Source organism: Lissotriton vulgaris, chromosome 2_1 (genome assembly GCF_964263255.1).
Source record: "Lissotriton vulgaris chromosome 2_1, aLisVul1.2, whole genome shotgun sequence".
Taxonomy (NCBI): Eukaryota; Metazoa; Chordata; class Amphibia; order Caudata; family Salamandridae; genus Lissotriton; species Lissotriton vulgaris.
In genome coordinates this window covers 1,660,011,137-1,660,034,507 of record NC_141687.1, presented here as the reverse complement: position 1 = coordinate 1,660,034,507, position 23,371 = coordinate 1,660,011,137, and the positions used below count along the sequence as shown (strand labels likewise).

Below are 23,371 nucleotides of genomic sequence, written 5' to 3'. Positions count from 1 at the left end.
CAACTCACCCCTCTCACTCACTGGTCTACTGGCCATTGCCAAGATGAGTGTGCTGCCTAAATTTATCTACCTCTTCATCAACATACCGATTCCACTCAAGCAACATTTTTTTAACCAACTAAAATCCAAATCTGATTTCTTTACCTTGGACGGGAAAGCAACCTAGAATAGCATGGGGAAGTCCTCACACTACCCTTTCCCCAAGGAGGCCTAAGTACCTCAGATCTGACACTCTATATATTGTGTACCCAAGTCCAATAGGTAAATATTTGGTTATACCCAGTAAAATTTCAGCAGCATACTGCTGTTGAGGCAGATCTAACCTCACACACGCCATTACCCACAGCTCCATATCAACCCTATAGATGCTGTCAGACGTCTGCGGACATTGTGAATTTTGTGAGATGGGCCTGGGATGGACTGTGAAGACGAGCTTCCATGGACTGCTTACGTGCTCCCTCTGTCCCTACCATGCGTAATCCCGCTTTGCCGGCACAAATGGAGGAGGGAATGCACACTCTGGACCACAGCAGACCCCTTTACACATACCCTGATTTATACACAAATGGCCAATTCTTAGCTGTACCCACGCTGGCTGATACTCCCAATTCCACCGTGATGGACATGCTCCTCTACACCCAAATACGAGCTACGTGTCGCGCAAATCACACTACTTTCTCCACACCCCCACCAACGCTACACACTCTAGAGGACGTGCTCACACACATCTCCCATTGTAAACTTGTCACTAGATTATACGCAGGGACACAGGACAAAACACCAATATGCGCCCCATAGGTGCTAGCCTAGTGGCAACTAGACACAGACCCCCCCCCCCTCCCTTCACCATGTAATAATGGTCCTATTGCCGCATGCAGTCTGAGGCACTGTCCCCCCAACTACAGACTGTGCATCATACATTTTACATTTTTGCATGGACTCTGCCGCACTCCCCTGCAGATGAAACGAATGGGCCTTAACGAGGAGGCACAATGTGAAAGATGCTGAACACCATTAGCAACATTCCTACACTTGGCCAGCGAATTCCACTAGATACTAGACTACTGGTGAGAGATGCACTCCACTAATCACCAAATAATGTGACATGCGATCCCTTTCTCCCTATTCGGTCCTCAGCGCCGGGACACCCACGGGTATTTGCGCACTTTATAAGTCTTAAAAATAAATAAGTAAAATAAATAAATATTAGTTAATTAGCCTCCTTGGCTACATTAAGGGTGTACCTGCGCCCTCATGCCGCCTAGCAGCTATGCTACTATTACTAGCTAACAGGCAACTCGCTAAACACTGGGGGAGGAGGAGTGTATCCAAGGTTGCCTAAAGGCTAAAGGGCGTGACATACTGTCAGGAGCAGTTGGCCCAATTCTGGGAACCAATGCCCTAGCAAAGCCAACCCCCGCCCCTCTCCTCCTGGAAACCGAACACAGCAAATACAACTCTACATCCCCATACCTGTCTATGGGCAAAAGATTAACACAGGCCAGTTGTTAGATGACATAGTCTAGCGCTATATAACGTAGGAAAAACGTAACTAGTCAGGATCTCTGTGCAACTCATCCTAGGTATTAGAATGGCCTTTATGATAATTACTTGGAAATGCTAGCTCAATATGCAGTGTACAGCTGACACCTGATATGCTCTAGGTAATACAGTTGATGTAAATGCCACATGAAATTTCTCAGTTTTCCTTTTTCGCCATATCCCCTCCCCTACCACTGTTCCCTGTTCTTTTATTGTGATGCATCATTGTTTGATTTTTCTTCTACAAATGCCAATAAATAAAGTAAAATAAATAAAAAGGGGTAGGGACCTAGAACCCTTTTTAAAAATGGGATGATCTCCACCCCCACCCGAGTGGGAGGCATAGATGCACTGTTAAATGTAGCACTAAAGAACAGCGGAAAATAAGGGCACTAAACATCTCTTTAAGACTTAAAAAGATCACTAGGCACCTTATCCAATCCTAGGGCTTTATTTAGTGTAGTGCATTCTAAAGCTTTAGTGATCTCAATGCTGGAAATACTGTGAGGTGTTTGTTTTGTCTGCTTAAGACGCTGCCATTTTATCCCTCTATGCCACGATGGCATTCGACTCGATCGAATGGCCCTATCTCTTCGAGGTCCTGCTTCACTTTGGCTTCGGGCCCAACTTCATTAGCTGGGTGCGGCTCCTGTACACAGACCTACTAGGCCTAGTCCGGGTTAACAACCACACGTCCCGACAATTTCGCCTCCATAGGGGAACCCGACAGAGTTGCCCCTTTTCCCCGTTATTGTTCGCCCTCACCCTCGAACGCCTAGCTCAATGGGTCCGCGCGGACGTCTCCATCAGAGGCCTCCAATGGAACGAAGAGATAACAGACAAAATCTCCCTCTATGCCGATGACATCCTGGTCTATGTGGCTTCCCCCCTGTCCTCGATTAATAGTTTATTCCATGTTCTTATTAATTTTGGGAAATATTCGGGCTACTCGATCAACTGGTTTAAATCGACGTTATACATGTTACAAGGCCCCCGCCCCGTCTTCCCTGGGGGTTTTCCATTACAGTGGCTCTTGACGGGTTTAAATACCTTGGTATTTGTGACGCCAGATCCCAAGGTGTTCCATGATCGCAACCTCTTGGGTCCCCTGCGCAGATTGCATAGCGACGTGGCCCACTGGCGGTCCCTCCCACTTTCTCGCCCCGGCAGGGCGGCCCTGTTTAAAATGTGGCGCTTCCGCGTTTCCTGTACGCTCTGCAAAACTGTCCCTTTATGGTCCCGGACTCCTATTTTAGCACGATTGAGAGTGAACTCCGTCTTCTGTTGTGGGATGGCAGCCCGTACGCCCTACGCAAACTCTTCCAAGGCTGGTACGACGGAGGCATAGACCTACCTAATCTCCGTCTCTACTGCTGGGCGTCGCAATTGGTGGCTGTCAATCACTGGATTCATGGTTCACCTCTGAATCCGGCCTTCCTCCTTGACAGATGTCAGACTGGACGAGAGGGCTACTTGGGGGCCCTATATAGCAAACCCGTCCGTAACAGATATCTTGGACTCATGGCACACACGGTCACAATCTGGCATAGGGCCAACAAGAGTCTAGGATGGTCCGATAAACTCACTGAGGCAACACCCCTATGGTCGTCAAAAGGCTTGGGTTTCCTGTTTCCTTCAGGGATTCGACAAGTGGGACATAATAGGGATTTCCACGGTGGGAGACCTTGTTCGTAGGGGTAAGCTACTGACGTTTACAGATCTCCAAGCCAAATACTCCCTTGCTTTGACAGAATCCTTCCGTTATCTGCAAATCAAACACGCCATCCTCGCCGCCATCCCAGACCTCACATCTATACCTGAGACTTCCCCCCTGGAGGATAGACTGTTATCGGAACCCCTCCCTGCGAAAGCTATCTCCTACACTTACCGCAAGCTTTGTAACAACCTCCCCGATCCCTTCCAGTCCCTGCGGAACAAATGGGAGGGAGACCTGGATCCCTTAGATGACGAGGACTGGCAGGCGGCCCTAATGTCCCCTAGGGAATCGGCTATCTGCCATAGGTTCAGATTAATCCAACTGAAGGTTTTACACAGAGCTTACATGTCCGCTCCTACACTGGCCAAAATTGGTAGACGCCCTGACACATTGTGTTTGCGCGGCTGCATCCTACCTGGCACCTTTTATCACATCATATGGGAGTGCCCAGCGATGCAACACTTCTGGGGTGGCGCGACCTGTAAAATGAGCAGCTCTCTGGGTAAGCCACTCCTACCGTCACCCACAGAATGTCTTCTCAATATATGGGGGGCCACGGACCTGAATAAACTGGAACTGCGGTGAGCGGCGTTGGGTTTTCTGTTAGCTAAACGCTCCATTGCGATGAAATGGGGCTCCCGGGAGAGGCCGCTACTGGTGGGTTGGATGGCTGAGATGGACCGTTGTATGATTGCTGAGAAGACGGTGTACAAAATAAGAGGCTGCCCCAAGAAGTGGGACAAGAAGTGGGGACACTGGAATAAGTACCGAGGTGAACTCTGTGAATCTCCAACTACGGAGCTGGCCATGGTCCGAGATGGACCCATTGGAGGAATTGTACGCTAATCTATTCTTCTGTCTACGTTGTACTTTGACTTCACTGTATCGTCTTGATTGTGACTGAGCTAGCCATAGTTTGACCGAATCCATAGTACGAATTGTACGCTGGTTTATTTTTTGCTTAATTTGTATCTTGAATCAAATGTATCATATTGCCTGTGACTGATTTACTGACTCTGCTTTTCTCTTTAATAAACTTTTATGTTAAAAAAAAAAAAGGCAGCCTTCATCATTGTGAAAACTGCAGCTCGTTGCATAAGTGAACTCCTTACTCTATGAGTTCATCAGCCCTACACCACCTTTTTCCAGAGAAATTGGTGATGAGGACTTTGGAAATCTTCTTACCGAAAGTCATTACTCCTTTCCATGTTGGTCAAGCCATCACTTAGCCAGCATTCTTCGCCCGCCTCACCTTTCACAAAAGGAGGAGAGGCTCCATCGGTTGGACCGCAAAAAAGCTTAAGCTTCCACATCAATCATACCAAAAACCATTAGTTGAACACTTTTTGTAGGGTTTCCTGGAGCGAAGAAAGGAAAGGCTATGCAGAAAAGGACTCTGTTGAGGTGGATAATCCTGTGCATTAAGATCTGCAATGCATTGGCTAAAAAGCAGCCTCTGGAAGGTTTGAGAGCCTATTTTATAAAGGCCGCCACTACTGAATTAGCATACAGAGGGCCTGTCCTCAACTTCTGTCAGGCCACGATATGGGCTTCGGTGCACTGTTTCACGAAGCACTACTGCTTTGACCAACGGGTCCGATGAGAAGGGCATTTCTCCCATTTAGTCTTGCAAGATTTTCTGAATCCACTCCACAGACTCTAAACCTTCGGGAGGTGCGACTTTGGTACCTATTCTAAAAGTGAGGAATCTGTGATTAGAGGTATCCATCAGGAAAGCAAGTTAATTCCTTCAGCAACGCTCTCTCTGGTAGGTACTATAACTGCGGATTCCTCACTGCATTCCCACAATCCTGTTCTTTGGAATGGGCTGGTTTTACAATATAAAAAGGTCCCAAGTTAGAGGCCTGCTCACTGGTACAGACAAATGTTTTGTGTTCTGCTTCAGAGGGTGCAGAAAGTGTCCAGCAAGAGACTGGCGTCAGCACAAGGGTGGCAGTTGCTCTGCTCAGTCATGTCTGGGGTAGAACAAAGCCTGCACAGAGGTGCGTGGAGGCACTACTTTGAAAAGTTCAGAATCTAGTCTGGCTCCTGAGAAATATTCTAAAGGTGACAAGTCTGTGGTTCGATTACCTACCAGAAACAGCAGTACTAAAAATAAGTCTTTTATTTTTTTGTTTGACTGCCATAAGATTGCAGCTGGTGCTGTACCAAGCATCTGTGGGAGATTCATTATTTATCCAGTATTAGGGTATCTTTCATAGATTCACATGCCTGAATCATTCCCCTTCGTCGGGATGGGAGTCCCCGGTACATAAATAAAGTAATGTCACATAGACATATATACATAGTAATGGGCTAGAGGCCTCATTAGTAACATATCCATGTCCTTTTGTAAAAAGGACCAAACTTTGGCAAATAGCCAATCTGCTATCACCACCCTCTGGAACCTTCCTGGAAGGAGCTCTAGTCCCTCGGATTTTCTACCGCACGTCTGGCTAAGGGAGTCTCTTAGCCAGGGAGTCTCTGCTCAACTTTCCTTAGTTTCTGGATCTCCAGTACTTTTCTCTTCAAATTATCTTCTCCTGTGTGGAGTTTTCCATTTGCCATGGCTGATACTCCTAAAAAAAAAAGGACTTTTTAGGTCCTGTGCTTCATGTGGTAAAAAGAGACTTCATGTGGATGACCAGCACAAGGATCTTCTCTATTGCCTCTACCCGGACCACTCTTCAAAAGACTGCAAGGTATGCCGTACCTTTTCAACTAAGACCTTCAAGGACAGAGAGGGACGCCTTTTGATCTGGCTGCAGAGGTTGAAAGACAAAGACCAAGCCGTTTCTTCTGGTGAGAGTGAATGTTCCTTCAGGAGTTCACATTCCTCTCCTAAGAGAGCTAGAGTGGCATCCCCAGGTCCTTCATCAGAGCCACCTCAAAAGAAGACGCATAAAAAGTCTTCGGAGGTTCATTCTAAGGTCTTGCCTGTGAAGGTTTCTCTTCAGGGCTCTACTTCAACCTTCAAGAAACCTTTCACAACTTCGTCAGCTTTACCTGTTACTACGTGAACGACTACCATCTCCACTTCTTTGGCGTCTTCTTCAATGTCCACGTCGACATCTACAACTTCCTCATCCTCGATCGGTAGGTCCATTTCGTCGACGATTAAAATAAAGAAATCGTCGACGTCTCTTAAATCGCCGTCGACGAGCACACCTACGTCGATGAAGACTTTGACGTCGACGAAGGCTCCATCGACGTCTAAGACATCACCGTCGCGAGACAGTCGTAGACGACGACAACGTTGACGAAACCATCGACGATGAAATCACCGTCGACGCCGCAACCATCGACGTCATCGTCGACGGTACCATCTGGATCAGCCGTCGACGTCCCACCGTCGACTACCACCCCGTAGACGGCAACTGAACCTACCTTACAAAGTGCTTATGTTCATCTTAAAATTACTAAACGCACGCTGACACCGGCCTTGACTTCTCCAAGCAGAGTCCAGGCTTTTCAGCCTGCGCATCTCCTAGACGAGGACGACTCTGATGATGGCTCTATGTTCAGGACGGCTACCAGTCCATCTGAACTGAATGTCAAATATCACGAGAGCTCAGATTATGAAGAACAAGAGCAGGAAGAGCAGGTGGATTACCATGAAGACTACCAGCCTCCAACCTATGGTTTTTCTGCCAGCGTCTTTGGTCACTGACCTTCAGTTCTTGATTTCTGATTACAAACAGAGGTTCCCATCTTCGGCTACGCCTCCACCACCTCCAGTGGTTTCTCCGCTGGTGTGGAGTGCAAAAAACGATGGATTTAGACCCAGATCTCTGTACTGGGGTGAATGTATGACATTGTTCTGCATTCTGTCCATCAACTGTTGTTTTTGCATTAGTCATCCCGAGTGGGATGGGTATGCTCAGACGTGAGTCCCTTGCTCTCCACACCACTGGAGTCAAGCTATCCTGGCTGAAGACTGCTGATAGCCAGAAACCGGTCCTAGGATTCTTGATTCAGGTCCAGGAAAGACATGGCTTGGCAGTTCGGGCTGGACTGTCCCCATGAGGCACAGGGTCAAGGCTGATTTGCATATGGCCATGTCTGAACTGGGGTGGTGTGGAGTGCAAAAAAACAATGGATTTAGGCCCAGATCTCTGTACTGGGGTGAATGTATGACATTGTTCTGCATTCTTCCATCAACTGTTGTTTTTGCATTTGTCCTCCCGAGTTTGATGGGTATGCTCAGACGTGAGTCCCTTGCTCTCCACACCCCTGGAGTCAAGCTATCCTGGCTGAAGACTGCTGATAGCCAGAAACTGGTCCTAGGATGCTTGATTCCGGTCCAGGAAAGACATGGCTTGGCAGTTCGGGCTGGACTGTCCCCATGAGGCACAGGGTCCAGGCTGATTTGCATATGGCCATGTTTGAACTGGGGTGGTGTGGAGTGCGAAAAAACGATGGATTTAGGCCCAGATCTCTGTACTGGGGTGAATGTATGACCTTGTTCTGCATTCTGTCCATCAACTGTTGTTTTTGCATTCCTCCACCTCCAGGGCCTCGGCCTTTGCTTCTGATACCTCAGCCTGACCCTGCCACTTCACAGCCTCCGCCGTCCTCAGATGATGAAGAGGAGGAACAACAACATGAAGAAGGGGAACTTCGTGATTCACAATCGAAACATGATGAATGGGACAATTATGTTATTCCCTGTCCGGCATCTCCTGTGCTTACTCAGGCTGATTCTCCCCCTGAGGATATTGGGGGTTTCCATAACATTCTTGAAAGAGCAGCTCTGCGTTTCAAAATTCCTATGACAACTCATCAACAGGACTGCTTCCTTTATGACTTTAAGGAACAAATCAAAAAGTCTGTTAGGTCCATCCTTAACATCGATTTGATTTGTGACCAGGAAGTTAAGATCATGCAAAACCCTTCTTCCTTGCCCACAGTGCTGCCTAGACTGGACAAGAAATATAGGGCTCCGGACACTGCTCCAGCTTACCTGACTGGCCACCCCAAAAGAGACTCAGTCATCACACAGGCAGCGCAGCGGAAATCTAAAAATCCCTCTGTAACGCTGACTGCTCCTCCGGATAAAGGCGGAAGAAGATTAGATAATATTGGGAAGCGTTTCTCTTCTATGTCCGCATTAACAGTGCGCGCTTCCAACTCTTTGGCACTATTAGGGCGTTATAACCGTTAAATGTGGGCTGATACTGCCCCATATTTGGGATCTTTACCAGATCAAGAGAAGGAAGAGGCTAAGAAAATTCTTTTGGAAGGTGAACGCTTGGCCTCAGAAATCATCGATTGTGCGATGGATATCGCATCTACGGGTTTTCGCCAACTGCCTGGGGCTGCGGTGTTGTGACGCCAGGGTTGGCTGACGGGTACTGCTTTCCGTCCGGAGTTGCAGACTAAGGTGCTTGACATGCCTTACGACGGCCAGCTTCTTTTCGGCGCTCACATAGATGAGGCGCTTCAAGGAATTCAAAAGGATACAGATACTGCGAGGGCGTTGGGTACCCTCCAGTTCAAGAGTACTCCTTTTCGTGGCTCAAGAGGGAGAGGACAGTCTTCTACGAGAGGAGATTTTCAAGGTTAGCGTTCATCTTACTCATCAAATCAGCAATATCGGCCACTATACCAACAGCGACAACAGCAGCAACAGTCGTCTTACACGAAGTCTTCCTTTTGTGGTAAAGGAGGAAGACAGTGACAATGACTTCTCTCTGCCACAGGTCTCCACTTATTCTGTGCCATGCAAGATTGGAGGAAGAGTCTCGTCTTTCCTATACAATTGGAGGAAGATCACTACGGATCGATGGGTCCTTCAACTAGTTCAGTTCGGACACTCTCTGCAGTTCATAGAAATCCCTCCTCGTCCGATGCTACACAAAAATTTACATTGTCTGCTTTTGGAGCTCTCACTAATGCTCCGGAAAGGAGCTATAGAAAGAGTCCCTGTTGGCCAACAGGGCAAGGGGGTTCTATTCCCGGTTTTTCCTAGTCCGGAAAAAGGAGAAAAAATGGAGACCTATATTGGATTTAAGAAACCTAAAGATTATCTCAAGAAACAATCATTTTGCATGGTGTCTATTCAGGAGGTGCTACAACTCCTCAACACGGACGGCTACATGGTGTCTCTAGACCTTCAAGACTTCTATTTTCACGTACCAATCCACCCGAATCATAAAACAAATCCTCAGGTTCGCTGTGGCGGGCCGACACTACCAATTTCGGGTGTTGCCCTTCTGCCTGAAATCGGTGCCACGCTTTTTCACAGAATGCCTGTCTCCGGTGGCCGCGTACCTCCGGCAACAACATCACCAAGTCTTCCCGTACTTAGACGACTGGCTTGTCAAGGCCCATTCTCTTGCAGGCGTGATCACGTCCTCCAACGCCGGTCTTCAGCTTTTCGACGACTTGGGCCTCACTCTCAATCAGGACAAATCCGTCCTTCAACCTTCCCAATATCTCACTTTCCTGGGCGCTGTCCTCGATGCAGCCCAGAAGAAAGCTTTTCCATCACAGGAGCGACAAAACAAGCTGATGTTTTTAGCGGCCCGCATACAATCCAAAAGGACCCTCACGGTGCGCCACTTCAAGTCTCTGCTTGGGATGATGTCTTCTTGCATCCTGTTGGTTCCGCACTGTCGCCTTCACATGCGCCCTCTTCAGGAAGCGCTGTCAACTCAATGGATCCAGTGTATGGGATCGTTCGACGATGTCATCCGCGTGACTCCTCCCATGGTCAAAGCTCTATAGTGGTGGATTTGCCCTCAGAACCTTTTGCGAGGCTCGCCTTTCTTGCTTCCAGTTTCTCTGCATATCGTAACAGATGCGTCCCTGGAAGGTTGGGGAGCGTTCCTCCAGGAACTCAGGATCAGCGGTCGGTGGTCCCCTTCCGAGCGAAAGCTGCACATTAACCTCCTCAATTTGCGAGAATTTTACCTGGCCCTTCGAGCATTCCTTCCTCTGATCAAAAATTCCCCAGTGATTGTGCGAACGGACAATATAACGACAATGCACTATATAAACAAACAAGGGGGGACCCGTTCTCTGACGTTGTCTCACGAATCACAGAGAATCTGGAACTGGTTGCTTTTTCACAACATTTCCCTTTGTGCGGAATACGTCCCAGGTATTGACAATGTCCTTGCATACTCACTGAGAAGACAGCGCTCCGTTTGCCACAAATGGGAATTGGATCAGCAGCTTCTCAGTCACGTCTTCTCCCAATGGGGCACGTATCACCTGGACCTTTTCGCAACCAGACAGAACGCCAAATGCCAACATTGCGCAAGCTGGCGTCTCCAAAGGGGGTCTCTAGGGAATGCATTTTCGATCGCATGGTTCAACGCCTTTGCGTACGCATTTCCTCCATTTCCCCTGATACCCAGGGTCCTCCGGAAGCTGAAGGTGGAACATTGTACCCTTATCTTCATAGCTCCAGCTTGGCCGCGCCAGCACTGGTTCACGGAGCTTCATCTCCTGTTGCTGGAACCACCGATCCCATTGAAGCCGTTCACCTCTCTCCTCACAATGAACCAACGGCAAGTCCAGCATCCGGATCCAGCATCTATCAAATTATCGGCTTGGCTCCTGAGTTCAGAGAATTCCAGGGCTTAGACATCCCACCAGATTGCAGAGCTGTTCTGGCCCGGGCTCGAGCTGACAGTACCAACAGAACATATTTCCTGAAATGGAAGAGATTCTTCATCTGGTGCAAATCAAAAAAGGTGCACCCTCTTTCTTCATCTCCTGCACAGATTTTGCCTTATCTTCTACATCTGGCAAACTCGGGTCTTGCTCATGCTTCAATTAAAGTTCACCTGGCCCCAATATCTCGCTTCAGACTTTCCTCTGCAGGTCCTTCCCTCTGGTCCAGTAGACTCATAAAACAATTTCTTAAAGGCTTGTTCAGAACGTTCCCTCTGGTAAAGGCGTTGCCTCCTACCTGGCAGCTTAACATTGTGCTTGCTCAACTGATGAAACATCCCTTTGAGCCGATACACAAAGCTGATATTAAGTATCTTTCCTGGAAAACGGCACTTCTACTTGCTCTTACCGAGACGGGACGAGTGAGTGAGCTCCAAGCATTTTCAATTCAAGACCCTTTCCTCCAATTCAACCACGACAGGGTGATTCTAAGGACTAATCCTAAATGTATTCCAAAGGTCCCATCTGACTCATCTTAATGAGCCTATAGTCCTGCGCTCTTTCTTTCCGAATCCACAATCTGCAGCAGAGAGGACTCTCCACTCCCTCAATCTCAAAAGCTGTCTTAAATTCTACATTCACAGAACAAAGACCTTTTGAAAATCTAACCAGCTCTTCGTTGCTTTTAGTAGACCTAGGAAAGGTCTTCCATTGACTAAGCAGAGTATTTCACGCTGGATCTCTGCAGCTATTACCTTTGTCATCAGCAGGCAGGACATCCTCTGCATTTCAAGGTTCGTGCTCATTCCACTAGAGCAATCTCAACCTCCATGGCGCTCTTTGCTGGAGTGCCCATTACTGACATCTGCAGAGCGGCGACATGGAAGATGCCGCATACATTCACCAGGCACTACTGCTTGGATACTGAACTTATGAAAGATGCAGCAGTGGGACAAGCAGTGCTCCGTCATCTATTTCACTAGAGGTGAGCCTTCTTTTTCATCCCACCTTCCTACTGTATTCTCGCACATTTCTCTCTCATATTGCCTTTTGGTACCTTTTGCATTTCACATGTGATATGTTACTATCTATTGATCTTTTATGTGGTACCTTTCGAAATGTGCTTATCATTGCTTGCTACTCTGATTCAGGCATGTGAATCTATGAAAGATACCCTAATACTGGATCAGGAATACGTTACTTACCTGTAACTGCAGTTATCTAGTGTTGGTATCTTTCATAGATTCACATGCAACCCACCCGCCTCCCCTGGAAGGGCTCACTTTAGTTCTCTCAGTAATATACCTACTTAGAACTGTGCTTACGAAAATCTGAGAGACTAGAGCTCCTTCCAGGAAGGTTCCAGAGGGTGGTGATAGCTGATTGGCTCTTAGCCAAAGTTTGGTCCTTTTCACAAAAGGACATGGATATGTTACTAATGAGAGGCCTCTGGCCCATTACTATGTATATATGTCTATGTGACATTACTTTATTTATGTACCGGGGACTCCCATCCCGACGACTGGGAATGATTCAGGCATGTGAATCTAGGAAAGATACCAACACTGGATAACTGCAGTTACAGGTAAGTAACGCATTTCTTTCCAGTTGTCGAATAGTGCTGTTTCTGGTGTGTTTGTCTCAAAATAATAGGTCTTTTGTTGTAATTAAGTTGTTCAGCAATGCACCTCAGTGGAGGAAGGCGTTAGTAAATAGGACCTGGCTCGCAACAAAACACTGAGCGAATTTTTCTTCTAGGATTCAAGTTTTGAGGTAGAGAAACTGTTCCATGGTCTGCCCTTCCACATCCTTTGGAATACTTAAAATCTGTATGTTATTTTTCTGATCTCTTCCTTCGGTCTACTCAACTCAACGCATACTAGTCTGCATCCTGTCTTCTGTATATTTACATGTTTCTGTTTCTATAAACCCTCTAAAATGTCTTACGACTCATATCGCAAGAGTGGACACGTCAACAGGGATTTCCTCAATTTTTCCATCTAATGATGCCTTGGTGTCTTTTTATGGTTTGCAAGATCGTTTTCATCAGCGTGGGCATTTTGTTTGTGCTTGGTGCGTGAGGTGCCTCTGGAGGAGCAGCAGCACCACCACCCGTATGTATTGCTTTGGACTATCGTTCCATCTCTGCTTGGGGACTGGTGTCACATTGTCTTTTTTCCATGGTTTCTCCCAACTGAGCCCCTTTGGAATGCCTCAGTGTACTAGCATCTGCAATAGGTGGAACCCTGGATTGAAACATGCCTGAGCTGACTCAGGGGACCTAAAGACACCTTCTGTGAGGTGTTCATTTTATACCAGGCAGCTCCCAAAACAATACCCTTTATTTCCTTTGTTTCCGGAATTACTGCTGGCAGGGCATGTGTTATTACCGGCAATGACTGTTGGGAGGCTTCTACCTTGCCCCTCCACCCATGCTGCATTGGTTCCCAGCACAGCTCGAGTCTCAATGCTGGACAAATAATCCCGAGTCACTGAAGAGATCAATAAATATGGCATTCAAATGTGGACCTAGTATAGTCCCTTTTGGGGCCTTTTTATCACCCCTGCCCTGCACTCTCCTGCGTACACTGTCTCCAGGGGCCCCTACCAGGCCTAAGTGACCTACCTCTCTGAGCCACAGTTCCCTCCTTTTACTGCGGTCCATCTCAACCCATGCTTTGTAGCAAGGCAAATCCGAGAGCATCCTTCTGCTCCAGCCCCTCTGTGTTGCACAGGCGCCTGCTCCCCGAAGTTCAGGCAGCTAGGCAAGACTGTCGCTTCTTCCCCGCCACCATCCACTTTGTCATAAGTAGGTCAGAGCCTTTAACTTCAAGTTGATCACCCCAGGCTCATTCACATGCTGACGATCTCTAGGCACAAGCAAGCAGGCCAATGCATCAACTGAGCTACACCATGGCAATAAACCAGTTGGGCATAGCAGCCCGACCGCCATCTTAATTGCTGCTACATTTCAGAGGAGGCTTTGTGTCCGGTCTCATTTTAGTCAGTAAAGCTGGGACTTTCAGGATCACAGCATCCCTACCTTCATGGAGGATTGACAAACAAGATGCTGTCTCTGTCGGTATTATTACAGATTGTGGAGATTCTGGCAGAGATGTATACCTATACGTCTGCCATCTTTGGTAGCAAGGTACGCCTGCCGTGTGATCAGCATTACTGTAGGCTGCAAACAAGTTAAGGAGAATCAGGGCAGTCTCTATGCAGGTAGAGGAAAAGCTTGTTTTTCATATTGCCGAGTGTAGTTTTGGTGGTCCTTTCAGGTCAGAATCTAGATTAATATTAATCGTAGTCTGAGTTCTAATCGCTTCTGAAGAACGGGAGGTTAGAGATAGGTTTATAATTGCCCAGTATTCCCACATCAGCAGCTGTTTATTTTCACAAGAGAGTGATGATGGTATGTTTCAGTGGTTTGGGAACATCTTGAGAGGATAGATGCATTCATAAAATCATTTATGTGAGCCACAATAGGAAGAAGATTTGACGAACATATGGTGTGAATCGCATTAGATGCTTTTGTTTTGATGGCTTGGTTTAAAACATCAGTGGTTTTCAAGGTTCTTAACAGGGTGAAGGTTAACTGTAGGTCAAGGGCATTGATGATGGGCTCCCTGATTTTGGTAATTTTTCAATTCAAAGGTATTGCCAGTCTTATCATGATGGGCATAGCTGGCATTTTAAGGTGTGTAAGAGATGTTCAGCTTGTAATATATAGCTTGTAATATATGCTGAAGAGTTTTGGTTGCCCTCTGCTACGTTTGACACTCTGGTCTGCCTAGATTCTTCTTTTCTTTTTTACAGCGTTGACCAACATTTTGCCTGTTGGTATTCGGCAGCTCCTGAATAAACAATCTTTAGAAGCATTCAGATTATTGAAACATCCTATGCCCCAGTGATGTGTGCACTGGGATACATATCCTAGTTTTATTAAAATATTATTCTGCCCACTGTGTGACATCTGAGAGCCACAGATGTATGGCATTGCATATATTGTGATGATACACAGGTCTCTAAGAAAATCGGAATCTACCTTTAGACCCCATAACAATAATTACAAACCGTCGGTGAACAGTAATCTGTTCTAGGATCATCAAGGGCTTGCAACACGAAAAAGACTCCCAACTAAATATAGACAGTGATGTCTTGAAAGTTGCAAAAAGAGAGGCTTACAAATGCCAGTGTCTCAAATCTATGCAGCACTCACTTCATGGTTCGAGTTACAAAGCATGAAACACATTTTTCATGATTAGAAAAATCAGTTACTGTTTATTCTTATAAAAAAAGATAGTCAGGAAACTTCTGGTAGGTGGTTCTGAGTAGTACTGCATTTTATTAAATGCTGCTGACACTTTACATCACATGAAATCAGTGTTGAGAAACTTAACAATGGCTCCCAGTGGTGAAATGGTGCCCATTTATAAATCATTGGATGTAAGCTCCCCAATGGCTTAGTCATGATGTACTTTTATCCTCCAATATATCTCCGAAATGTCCCACATCTAACATGGTGGTACTAGTGTCTATGTCAGAATGTGAAACTATCAAAGGTGAATTTGTGTCCTGGTCTATTGTGTGTTCCCGGGAGGTATCGCAAGTCACCTTGAAACCGAAACGTTTCTTCAAAGAGCCAACTCAAGGTGACAGCAGTGTGGTTAGCATGTAATTTTACAGCACTGCTGGCTGATAACCGATCCTTACAGGTAATTACGTTTTCCTTACTGTAAAGTAGCCTGCAAATCGACTAATAAGGGGTCTAATGCAATATAATGGGACTGATGTCATATAAAGAAGCATTAGGGCTCTAGTTGTTTACAACGTATGCTTCAGTTCACTTACTTTCCTAAGATCTAGTTCAGCTCTTAATTTTGCTTCTACCACTACACAGAGACCTTGAAATATTTGTGCCTAACAAAAGCCTAAAATTAAATAAGAAGTATTAATTAGGGTTTCCCTTTACAGGTCTGTTTGTACACAGTTTACATTGACCCAACTAACATCCTTGGCATTTGAGATCCGTCTCTACCAATGACCTCTGTAAAGTAGCCTTATGGGCTCCTATACTTAATGCATTAACTCCATTAAACTTTGTCACCAGTGCCTCTTACATCAACATGACTAACCATTCCCCTGTAACGTTGGCAGTTATCTCCTTTTGGTTGGTAAAGCTAAAAAGAACCAACACTTCCCAGCTGTGTGATGCAGGTGAAAGAGCTTTATTGCTTGCTGTACATGATCTCGAGCCCATTTTCAGTGCTGTGTTATAGATTCATCCATGGAAATTCCATGCACTGTAGAGTCATCAGGAGTTCATACAAATATAACTTTTGTTTTCCCAGGGAATTACTTGTACTAAAAAAAAATATTTTTTTTTGCTCCTTCTTAGGTTCCATCGGCCCTGATCTGAGTCTGAGCGAGGTGAAAGCCAGCACTAGTCGCATCCATTGGTTCATAAGTAGTCAACCATTGAGAAGCACAGAGCCTCACTTATGCCCATTGGGCTGCTCTGCATCATGGAAGGGGGAGGGTTCAACCTCCCAGCAGGATACTCAACAATTCCCCCAGCCATGCTGTATGCCTTTCTACCATGGGCAGAAAACGACATTACCTCACAGGTTCATTACCCGCCTGCTGTACTCAGAGATCTAACCTGGCTCCTACATTCGCACTCTACAGCCATCAAACTCTCCTCCAGCTCTACAGTGCACTAAACTGTTGACAGCAGAGAAGGAAGCACCTTGGCTCGAGAGAAGGAAGCTCTACGCTTCACAATCCAGTGGATATGGGATCACAACTTCATAAATGGCGTTCAAGGGGGACATGCACTGGAAAGACTGGCCCCTGGAAATTGCCTTTCAGCTGAATAACTGGTCGTAAATGTAAAGGGTTTGATTGAACTGCACCCACCTTCCTAAATGTACTTCTAGTAAGATTGTGAATCACTACTGAGTGCTGCATTGACTTCCTTCGAGAGATCAACTCCTTTTCCTTTTAATGACTTTATAGGGCTCCCTATTGGTCATGTAGAGCTGGAGCTGGAAGTGGCCTGTCGTGGCCAAAGTTAATATATCCTAACCACATGGTAATGGGAATAGGTCTGGAAATGTTGTGTGTTCTTCTTTCCCAGCCGCATGCTGTAACCTTCCCAGGCCAAGCCCCGTACACTATGTGCAAATATTTTTGCAAATGCTCTTTGGTGGGAGTAATCATAAAAATGTATCAGGGAGACATTTTTCTTTACTCAATGAGAAGTATACAAGGGGTGGAATATACAGATGTTACTGTACTAGTTCTTAAACCTCTAGAATCCCCATGCCCCCACCAATCTCTTCCCCTCATGTGACCTGCTCTCCTTAACTAGCAGGCATGTGCTTTTTTTTTAGCACCCATCAGAACAGATGAGCTATTGCAAACTGCTGAAGCAAGTCCACTGCCAGGCAAAACTCTGTTCTGGTTTGGAGGAACAGGGGGAGAGTTGTGTTAGTGAGTTTTACTAGGCTTCATGAAGATCAGTTGCATATCCCACCAATCTGGAGCTTAAGCAAATTCACAAACAATGGTGGAATATAATGTGACCAGGCATCAATAAACACAGCTGCTCTTATCTGGGCAGAGGATGTAAGTGCTGTAACAATGATGAATTTAAAAGAATATCATGAGCTGTTCAAAATGTGCTGATCCTTCAGCTGTTTCCCAAAGGATCTCTTCCTGTTGAAAGATGAAATGTTACTTGAGTAAGTAACTCATGATTTTGGTGAAGGAAAAGGAAGGACATTTTAATGAGGGTACTTCTGACTAACAAGATAAGAAACTAGGAAAACTGTGCCTTTATTTTCTTATTTGGTTTAAATCGGAGGACCATGGCTGTACTGACTAAGGAGTAGAAAATGTTTCTTTTTTTGTTTGTGGGTGGAGGGAGGGAGGACGTGTCTGTAGAGGACAAGGGGTAATAGGAGTATTCCTCCTGCAAAGATGCTGCTGATTTTAGTTTGATTTTTAAATCTTTTAATCTGAGCTTCCACCCACTCTCCTCTCTCTCTCCTGTATTCCTTGCACATTACAAGCGCCTTCCATGGATCAAAAATATGAGCATCGCATATCAAAGATGTTAGGATACTATGGGGGACGTGGAGGAGTTGACTTGAAGGCTGAAAGTTTCGAATTCCCATGTGCACAATGCTCACAACCCTCTTTTTTCCTAGTCCATTTCTTCCTTCTGGGTGTGGAATTTATACAGGGCTCCTTTCTCAGTGAAGGGTTTGACTTCCAGGTGCCATTACAACGTTTACATGAGTCTGTATTGGCCGTGTAAGGATTCCAGGACAATACTGTTATAGGCAACAGTTTTTAGGAAGCTTTTCGGTCTGAAGGATTTCTGGAGCTATCCAACGACAGCAGTGTCTCGATGAGTCTCATGTGAATGAATGTAGGGTTTCCTAGACCCCTTAAGGCAGTGAAGGGTTTCCATGTGCCTCTGGTGCATGGAGGGTATTCAAAAGTCCTCAATAATAGTGGGGTGTCTCCATGAGTGTCTTGTGGCAGAGGAGCATTTCCATGAGTCTTTACATAGCAGATGGTATTCAGGACTTTCCTATGGCAATGGACGTCTTCAATGATTAGGTGCTTTGCCGGATTGTTCTGTGCCAGTAGCCAGTTTCCGGGACTCACCTGTAACCAATATTTCCAGGACTGTTCTTTGCCTATAGCAGTATTCAAGTCATGTAGCACCGTGGAGTTTCCTCAGTTATGAGGAGACTATTCCAGTAATGAGCAATTTCTAGAAGTTTCTAGTATTACATCATGCATTTACATCTGCCTTACAATTACAGAAAGGTAAACTGCCCTTCTCTTATGTTGGGCACTATTTGCTTGGATTGCTTAGTAAAACCATTGCCATTTTTTAGTTCAGCTGCAATACAATATTTTGCTCCAGAAGATAAAGGATCAAGAGCCTAGCTTCCTGCAGTATTCTCCCAAAATGTTTGCTTCTTAGAGAGTTTATTGTGCTGGCATGCTTTGCTCATTAAGGACATACTGGCCCTAAATAGGTTCCAGACGACAGACTCACCATGTGGCATTCTTTGTGGTGACTGTTTTACACAGTTTCAGAAGCATGTACAAGCATGTCAGACAAGGAAAATCTGGTTAGTTTAGTGGGTTGATGAGTAAAAGATCTTACTTGACCACTGCAGAATCGCAGCTTTCACCTCTGAGATGGCAGCCTAAATTGGTCTGACGCCATTCTGTATAGATATCATTGTTGTTTGTGGTCTGTCAGGCTTGAGTGTTTCTAAATTAGCACATTTTGGTCTCGGCGGGGCGAATTTCCATGCACCACACTTCTGCCACCGTGTGAAGATGTAAATGAAGCACTGTCTTTAAGGTTTCGTACTATACCCTTCAAAATTCATGTGGCACTTTCTTTACATATCCGATTTGGGTTAAAAACTAGAAGTCTAACTCATTCTTGAAATATTTTCTTTAAAAATGCAAAATATACACTGTAAGGTCTTCTTTCAGTTTCCGAACAGTAGTGGAGATAGGGTGCGGTCACTTTAGCTTCTCGTGCTGTTCTGATGTGCGTTCTCTTGATGAGAAAGTATCTGTGGGGCCCCTTTCTGAGCATAGAGACACAGTACGGAGGAAATCACACATCCTCAGTGGGGTTAGGTGTGTTTAATTATTAAATTCCAGATTCCTACTGCGCCCTCGGGCTAAATAAGTGTTTTCAGGTTGTTTTGCTGTGGTCTGTCCACTCCCACGAATTACCCTTGACAGAGATTTCCTTGAAATGTTAATTTCTCTGTCTCTTTAAGTGTGGGAATTGGCCTGTGTAAATTCCAAGGTACTTGGAAGCCCGGACTATTAAGGGAGGTCAGTTCTCCAAGTTGGCAATGAACGTGCCTTTGTTATTGAACCAAGCTTGATGCCAGACTGGTTGCTAAGCACCCATTCATTTTGGCCATGCTCTTAATGATTTTTACTATTTTCTTCGGTCTTCTTTTTGACTGTTAGGTCTTATGTCACCGCATTGCCTTGTAATAGCCTGACTCTGCATTGACCTGAATTCTCTAAATTTGCCTCTGATTACTTGCCAAGTCTGAACATTTATAACTGGGAAACATCTGTCCCAGGTCTTGCACTCTGTCTTCCATGGATGGCCTAGAGTCCACGCCAGTGCTGTTGACTGATGGTCTCCCATAGAACATTCCATCCATATAGTCTCTTGACCTTTCCCATGGGGAAAACACAAAGTACTTTTCATGCTTGCTATGTGTGTTTTTTTTAACACTTAAGGACACACAGTTGAACTTTAAAAACCATGCAAGTCAACTTCTGAGGCTCTTCAGAATGGACCTTGCCTGGCCCTTAAGGCTTAAATAGTCTCGGGAACGCAGGTTGCTGTGTGTTTCTGTCTGTGTATATGAGCATAAGCAAAGGGCATTTTATATTTAACACCTAACTTTTTGGCTGAACCACCCATTTTGACATCCCTATATTTGTTTGGAGCAAACGTCCCTCAAGTCTCCCCCCCCCCCCCCCGCCCCCCCTCACCTGGAGACAGTCTCCCCTATCATTTCCACCTCATTAGAAAATGTCCCCACGACATGGTAATGGAGCATCTATTTATCCAGGATGCAGCTGTTTCAGTCTCTATTGTCTGCTCACTGGGTTGCCCACATGTTTGTCCCTTACCCTTTTTTAATGATGTGTTCCATAAGTGATAACATGGCGATTGATTGCTTCCACGTCACTATTTCAATCCTCTGACATTGAGACTTCACATCTTCACATGGGCATTTTCAAACCAATCATCAGGACAAGAGAAAACATTTTCTTTTTGTATTTTTCGCAGTTTTTCCTTTTCTTGCACTCAAAGTTGTACAATTGATGGCATTCTTAAAGTCTCACTGCTGTACAGAATCCCTGACATCAGAAAAATCATTGTATTGTATATCTGATTTCCTATCTGCTAAGATTAATTATTAAATAAACGTATTTTAGGATTTTTTTAAAAACAATGTGTGCTTCATTAGTTTGTGTATGTCCAGAGTTCAATTTTACTGCATTATCAGCTGTGGATGCTTTCTCATCCAGGTTTTCAATAACTAGGATTAGATTCCAGGAACTATTAGATTTATCTTGTGAATCATTTCTACTTATTTATTCCGATATGTGCGTAGTAGGACCCTAACCATCTGATCATGAAAGCTCTGTACCAAGCAAGTGACTGAAGGTGACAGAAGGTTTTAGCTTGAGATCCGCTATGGGGAAGTGTAGGGCACAGGAAGTAGCCAAGAAGCAACCAAAAAAGCAACTAATTCCTGCAAATGCATGAAACTGATAATTTTGCAGTGTGAAATCTGTTCTAGATTCACATGTCGTGCACTATTCTGCCATGTAGTGGCTAGATCGGGAAGTGTTTTCAGTCTATGAAGGTTTTTTACTTTTGGGCATCAGCATAGGGGAAGGTGGGTGCCAATTCATTTATAATTACATCAACCATAAACCCTCAGTACCTTTGTACGAGACTTACATTTTAGATTATTTCTCCCCACTGTTGGGTTTACAGTTGCGAGAGAAGAGTATTACTACAAAACCGAGAAAGAAGATGGGAGAAGCCGACTGCAAAATTAAAGGAGATATCCCAGTGGCGGATGATCAATGCCAATATGAGATCAGGTTTTATCTAGATGGGTCTCTGACCCGTAAAATGTTTGAGAATGGTGTTCTCTCTAGGCTCTCTGATCTCATTTTGCATTATTAGAACGTTCTCCAAGTTTTGTCCAACCTGAAGCGGAAATGTTACTGTAAACAATGGCAGTTCCAAGTGCATGTTGTGCCTTCCAGGAACCCATAAGTCGGAGGATTGCAATGTGTATTCATTTTTCACCCCTAAAACATTGATCCATATAGAAAGAATACTTGGCAGGACAGACAGAACTAGCAAAACAAAAAAAGAAGAGCACCATCCACTCAGAAGATGAGGCTTTCAGAGGAAGGTGTAGAGAGAATACAATTCTAATTCTGACCTTGAAACTGTTACTTCAGACACATCAAGGCACAAGAATGGAAAATGTACTATCTTTCATAAGAGAAGGTTTCAATTCTATTAAGGGCACTGAGGTGAGGATTATACTGTACTTCACTTTTTATTATGCAGCAGCCAAGTAAAACGCAACCAAATACTTAATTTCCTATAACCCTTTGGGAAAGAGTCAAAAGTCAACGTGAAATCAGTGTACAAACAGTGTGGGAGTGCTTGATAGTCCCTTGTTGATGCTGCCGCTTCCTCTTTATTCCTACGACCAAACTTTATTCCTACGACTAAACAGAATCCAAGAAACAACCATACCTGTAACCATATCACAGGTAATGCGAAATGCTGGGATCACGTCAATCACTATCCATCAAACCGATACAGTGGAAATGCTACCAGAAGTAAAGCACACTCATACCCACCATCACGAAGATCATCTCATCCCAGGGAGGGTTAACTCTATCTAATAACAGATGGGCTAATCTTCACCCCGTGACCTTAATAGAATTTAAACTTTCTGTTACAATAGCTGGGAAGTTTTTCATTCTATGTTGGGACCGGAGACGCGGATTATGCTGGTTTAAAGCTTCTCCACAACTAGTGATGCGATGTTAGGAACTGGCTTAAAGTAAAATCTCTTAAAGGTCGAATCTGAAGACCAGTCTGCTGCATTGAGGATAACTTCCAGGCGGGCTCCCAAGAAGAAGCCTTTAAGACCATGGCTCCTCTATCGGAGTGAGCCACAAAATTTTTGTGTGAATAACAGCTTCTTGCATCGCCCATCCAACGCATCTAGCAGTGGTGGGTGAGGGGACCGTCCTGTATGGTTTCCGGATCGCAATCAAAAGTTGTCTCTCACCATGGAGGCTGAGTGCCACTGTCATAGCTTCATAACTTTTGAGGCACCTCACTACACACTACTTTAGGGAATTTGAAAAAGAAGGCTAAAAGACCACACACAAATTATATTTAGTACGTTGAAAATGTGGAAAGAAATCCCATCCGAGGTAAATACTCTACCCATAATGTCCAGTGCTCTAACATCCAAAACCCTTCGACAGGATATCAGGAATAATAGCTTAACCAGTTTGGCGAAAATCTCCTTCCTTGAGAGATATTTATTAGCCTGAAATACAAAAACCGGTAGTGGGAGGGTCCACAGGAAAATATTTAAAGACCTACAAAGACAATTTCCAGAGAGACTATGAAAAAGCCCAACTCTTCTTCGGGACTACAGTACTGCTTGACACCCAGCGACGTCCCTTACTGCTCACTAGTATCTATACACGCCTAACTAGAGCCCTCACGTGGGCAACCCATAAAGGAAACCAAATCCAATCACTCACCAGAGGTGACATGCTTCATCATCTGGGATCTCCTCCCGGCTGTAACCCCTATTACAGCCGAGGGCTACAACCCCCTCACTGTGAGGG

At 45.2% G+C, this 23,371-nt stretch overlaps 1 protein-coding gene across 8 annotated transcripts in view; it reads left to right on the top strand.

Moving 5' to 3' along the window:
• Positions 1-20,919, top strand: part of PHACTR4 (phosphatase and actin regulator 4) — a 633,103-nt gene extending 612,184 nt beyond the window's left edge. For all 8 annotated transcript variants that reach the window (XM_086957584.1, XM_086957577.1, XM_086957583.1 and 5 more), the window contains one exon: positions 16,284-20,919. In XM_086957584.1, coding sequence (XP_086813710.1) covers positions 16,284-16,299 — 16 coding nt within the window. In that variant the 3' untranslated portion in view covers positions 16,300-20,919. The remainder of the gene's footprint in view (positions 1-16,283) is intronic.
• Positions 20,920-23,371: the final 2,452 nt, after the last annotated feature.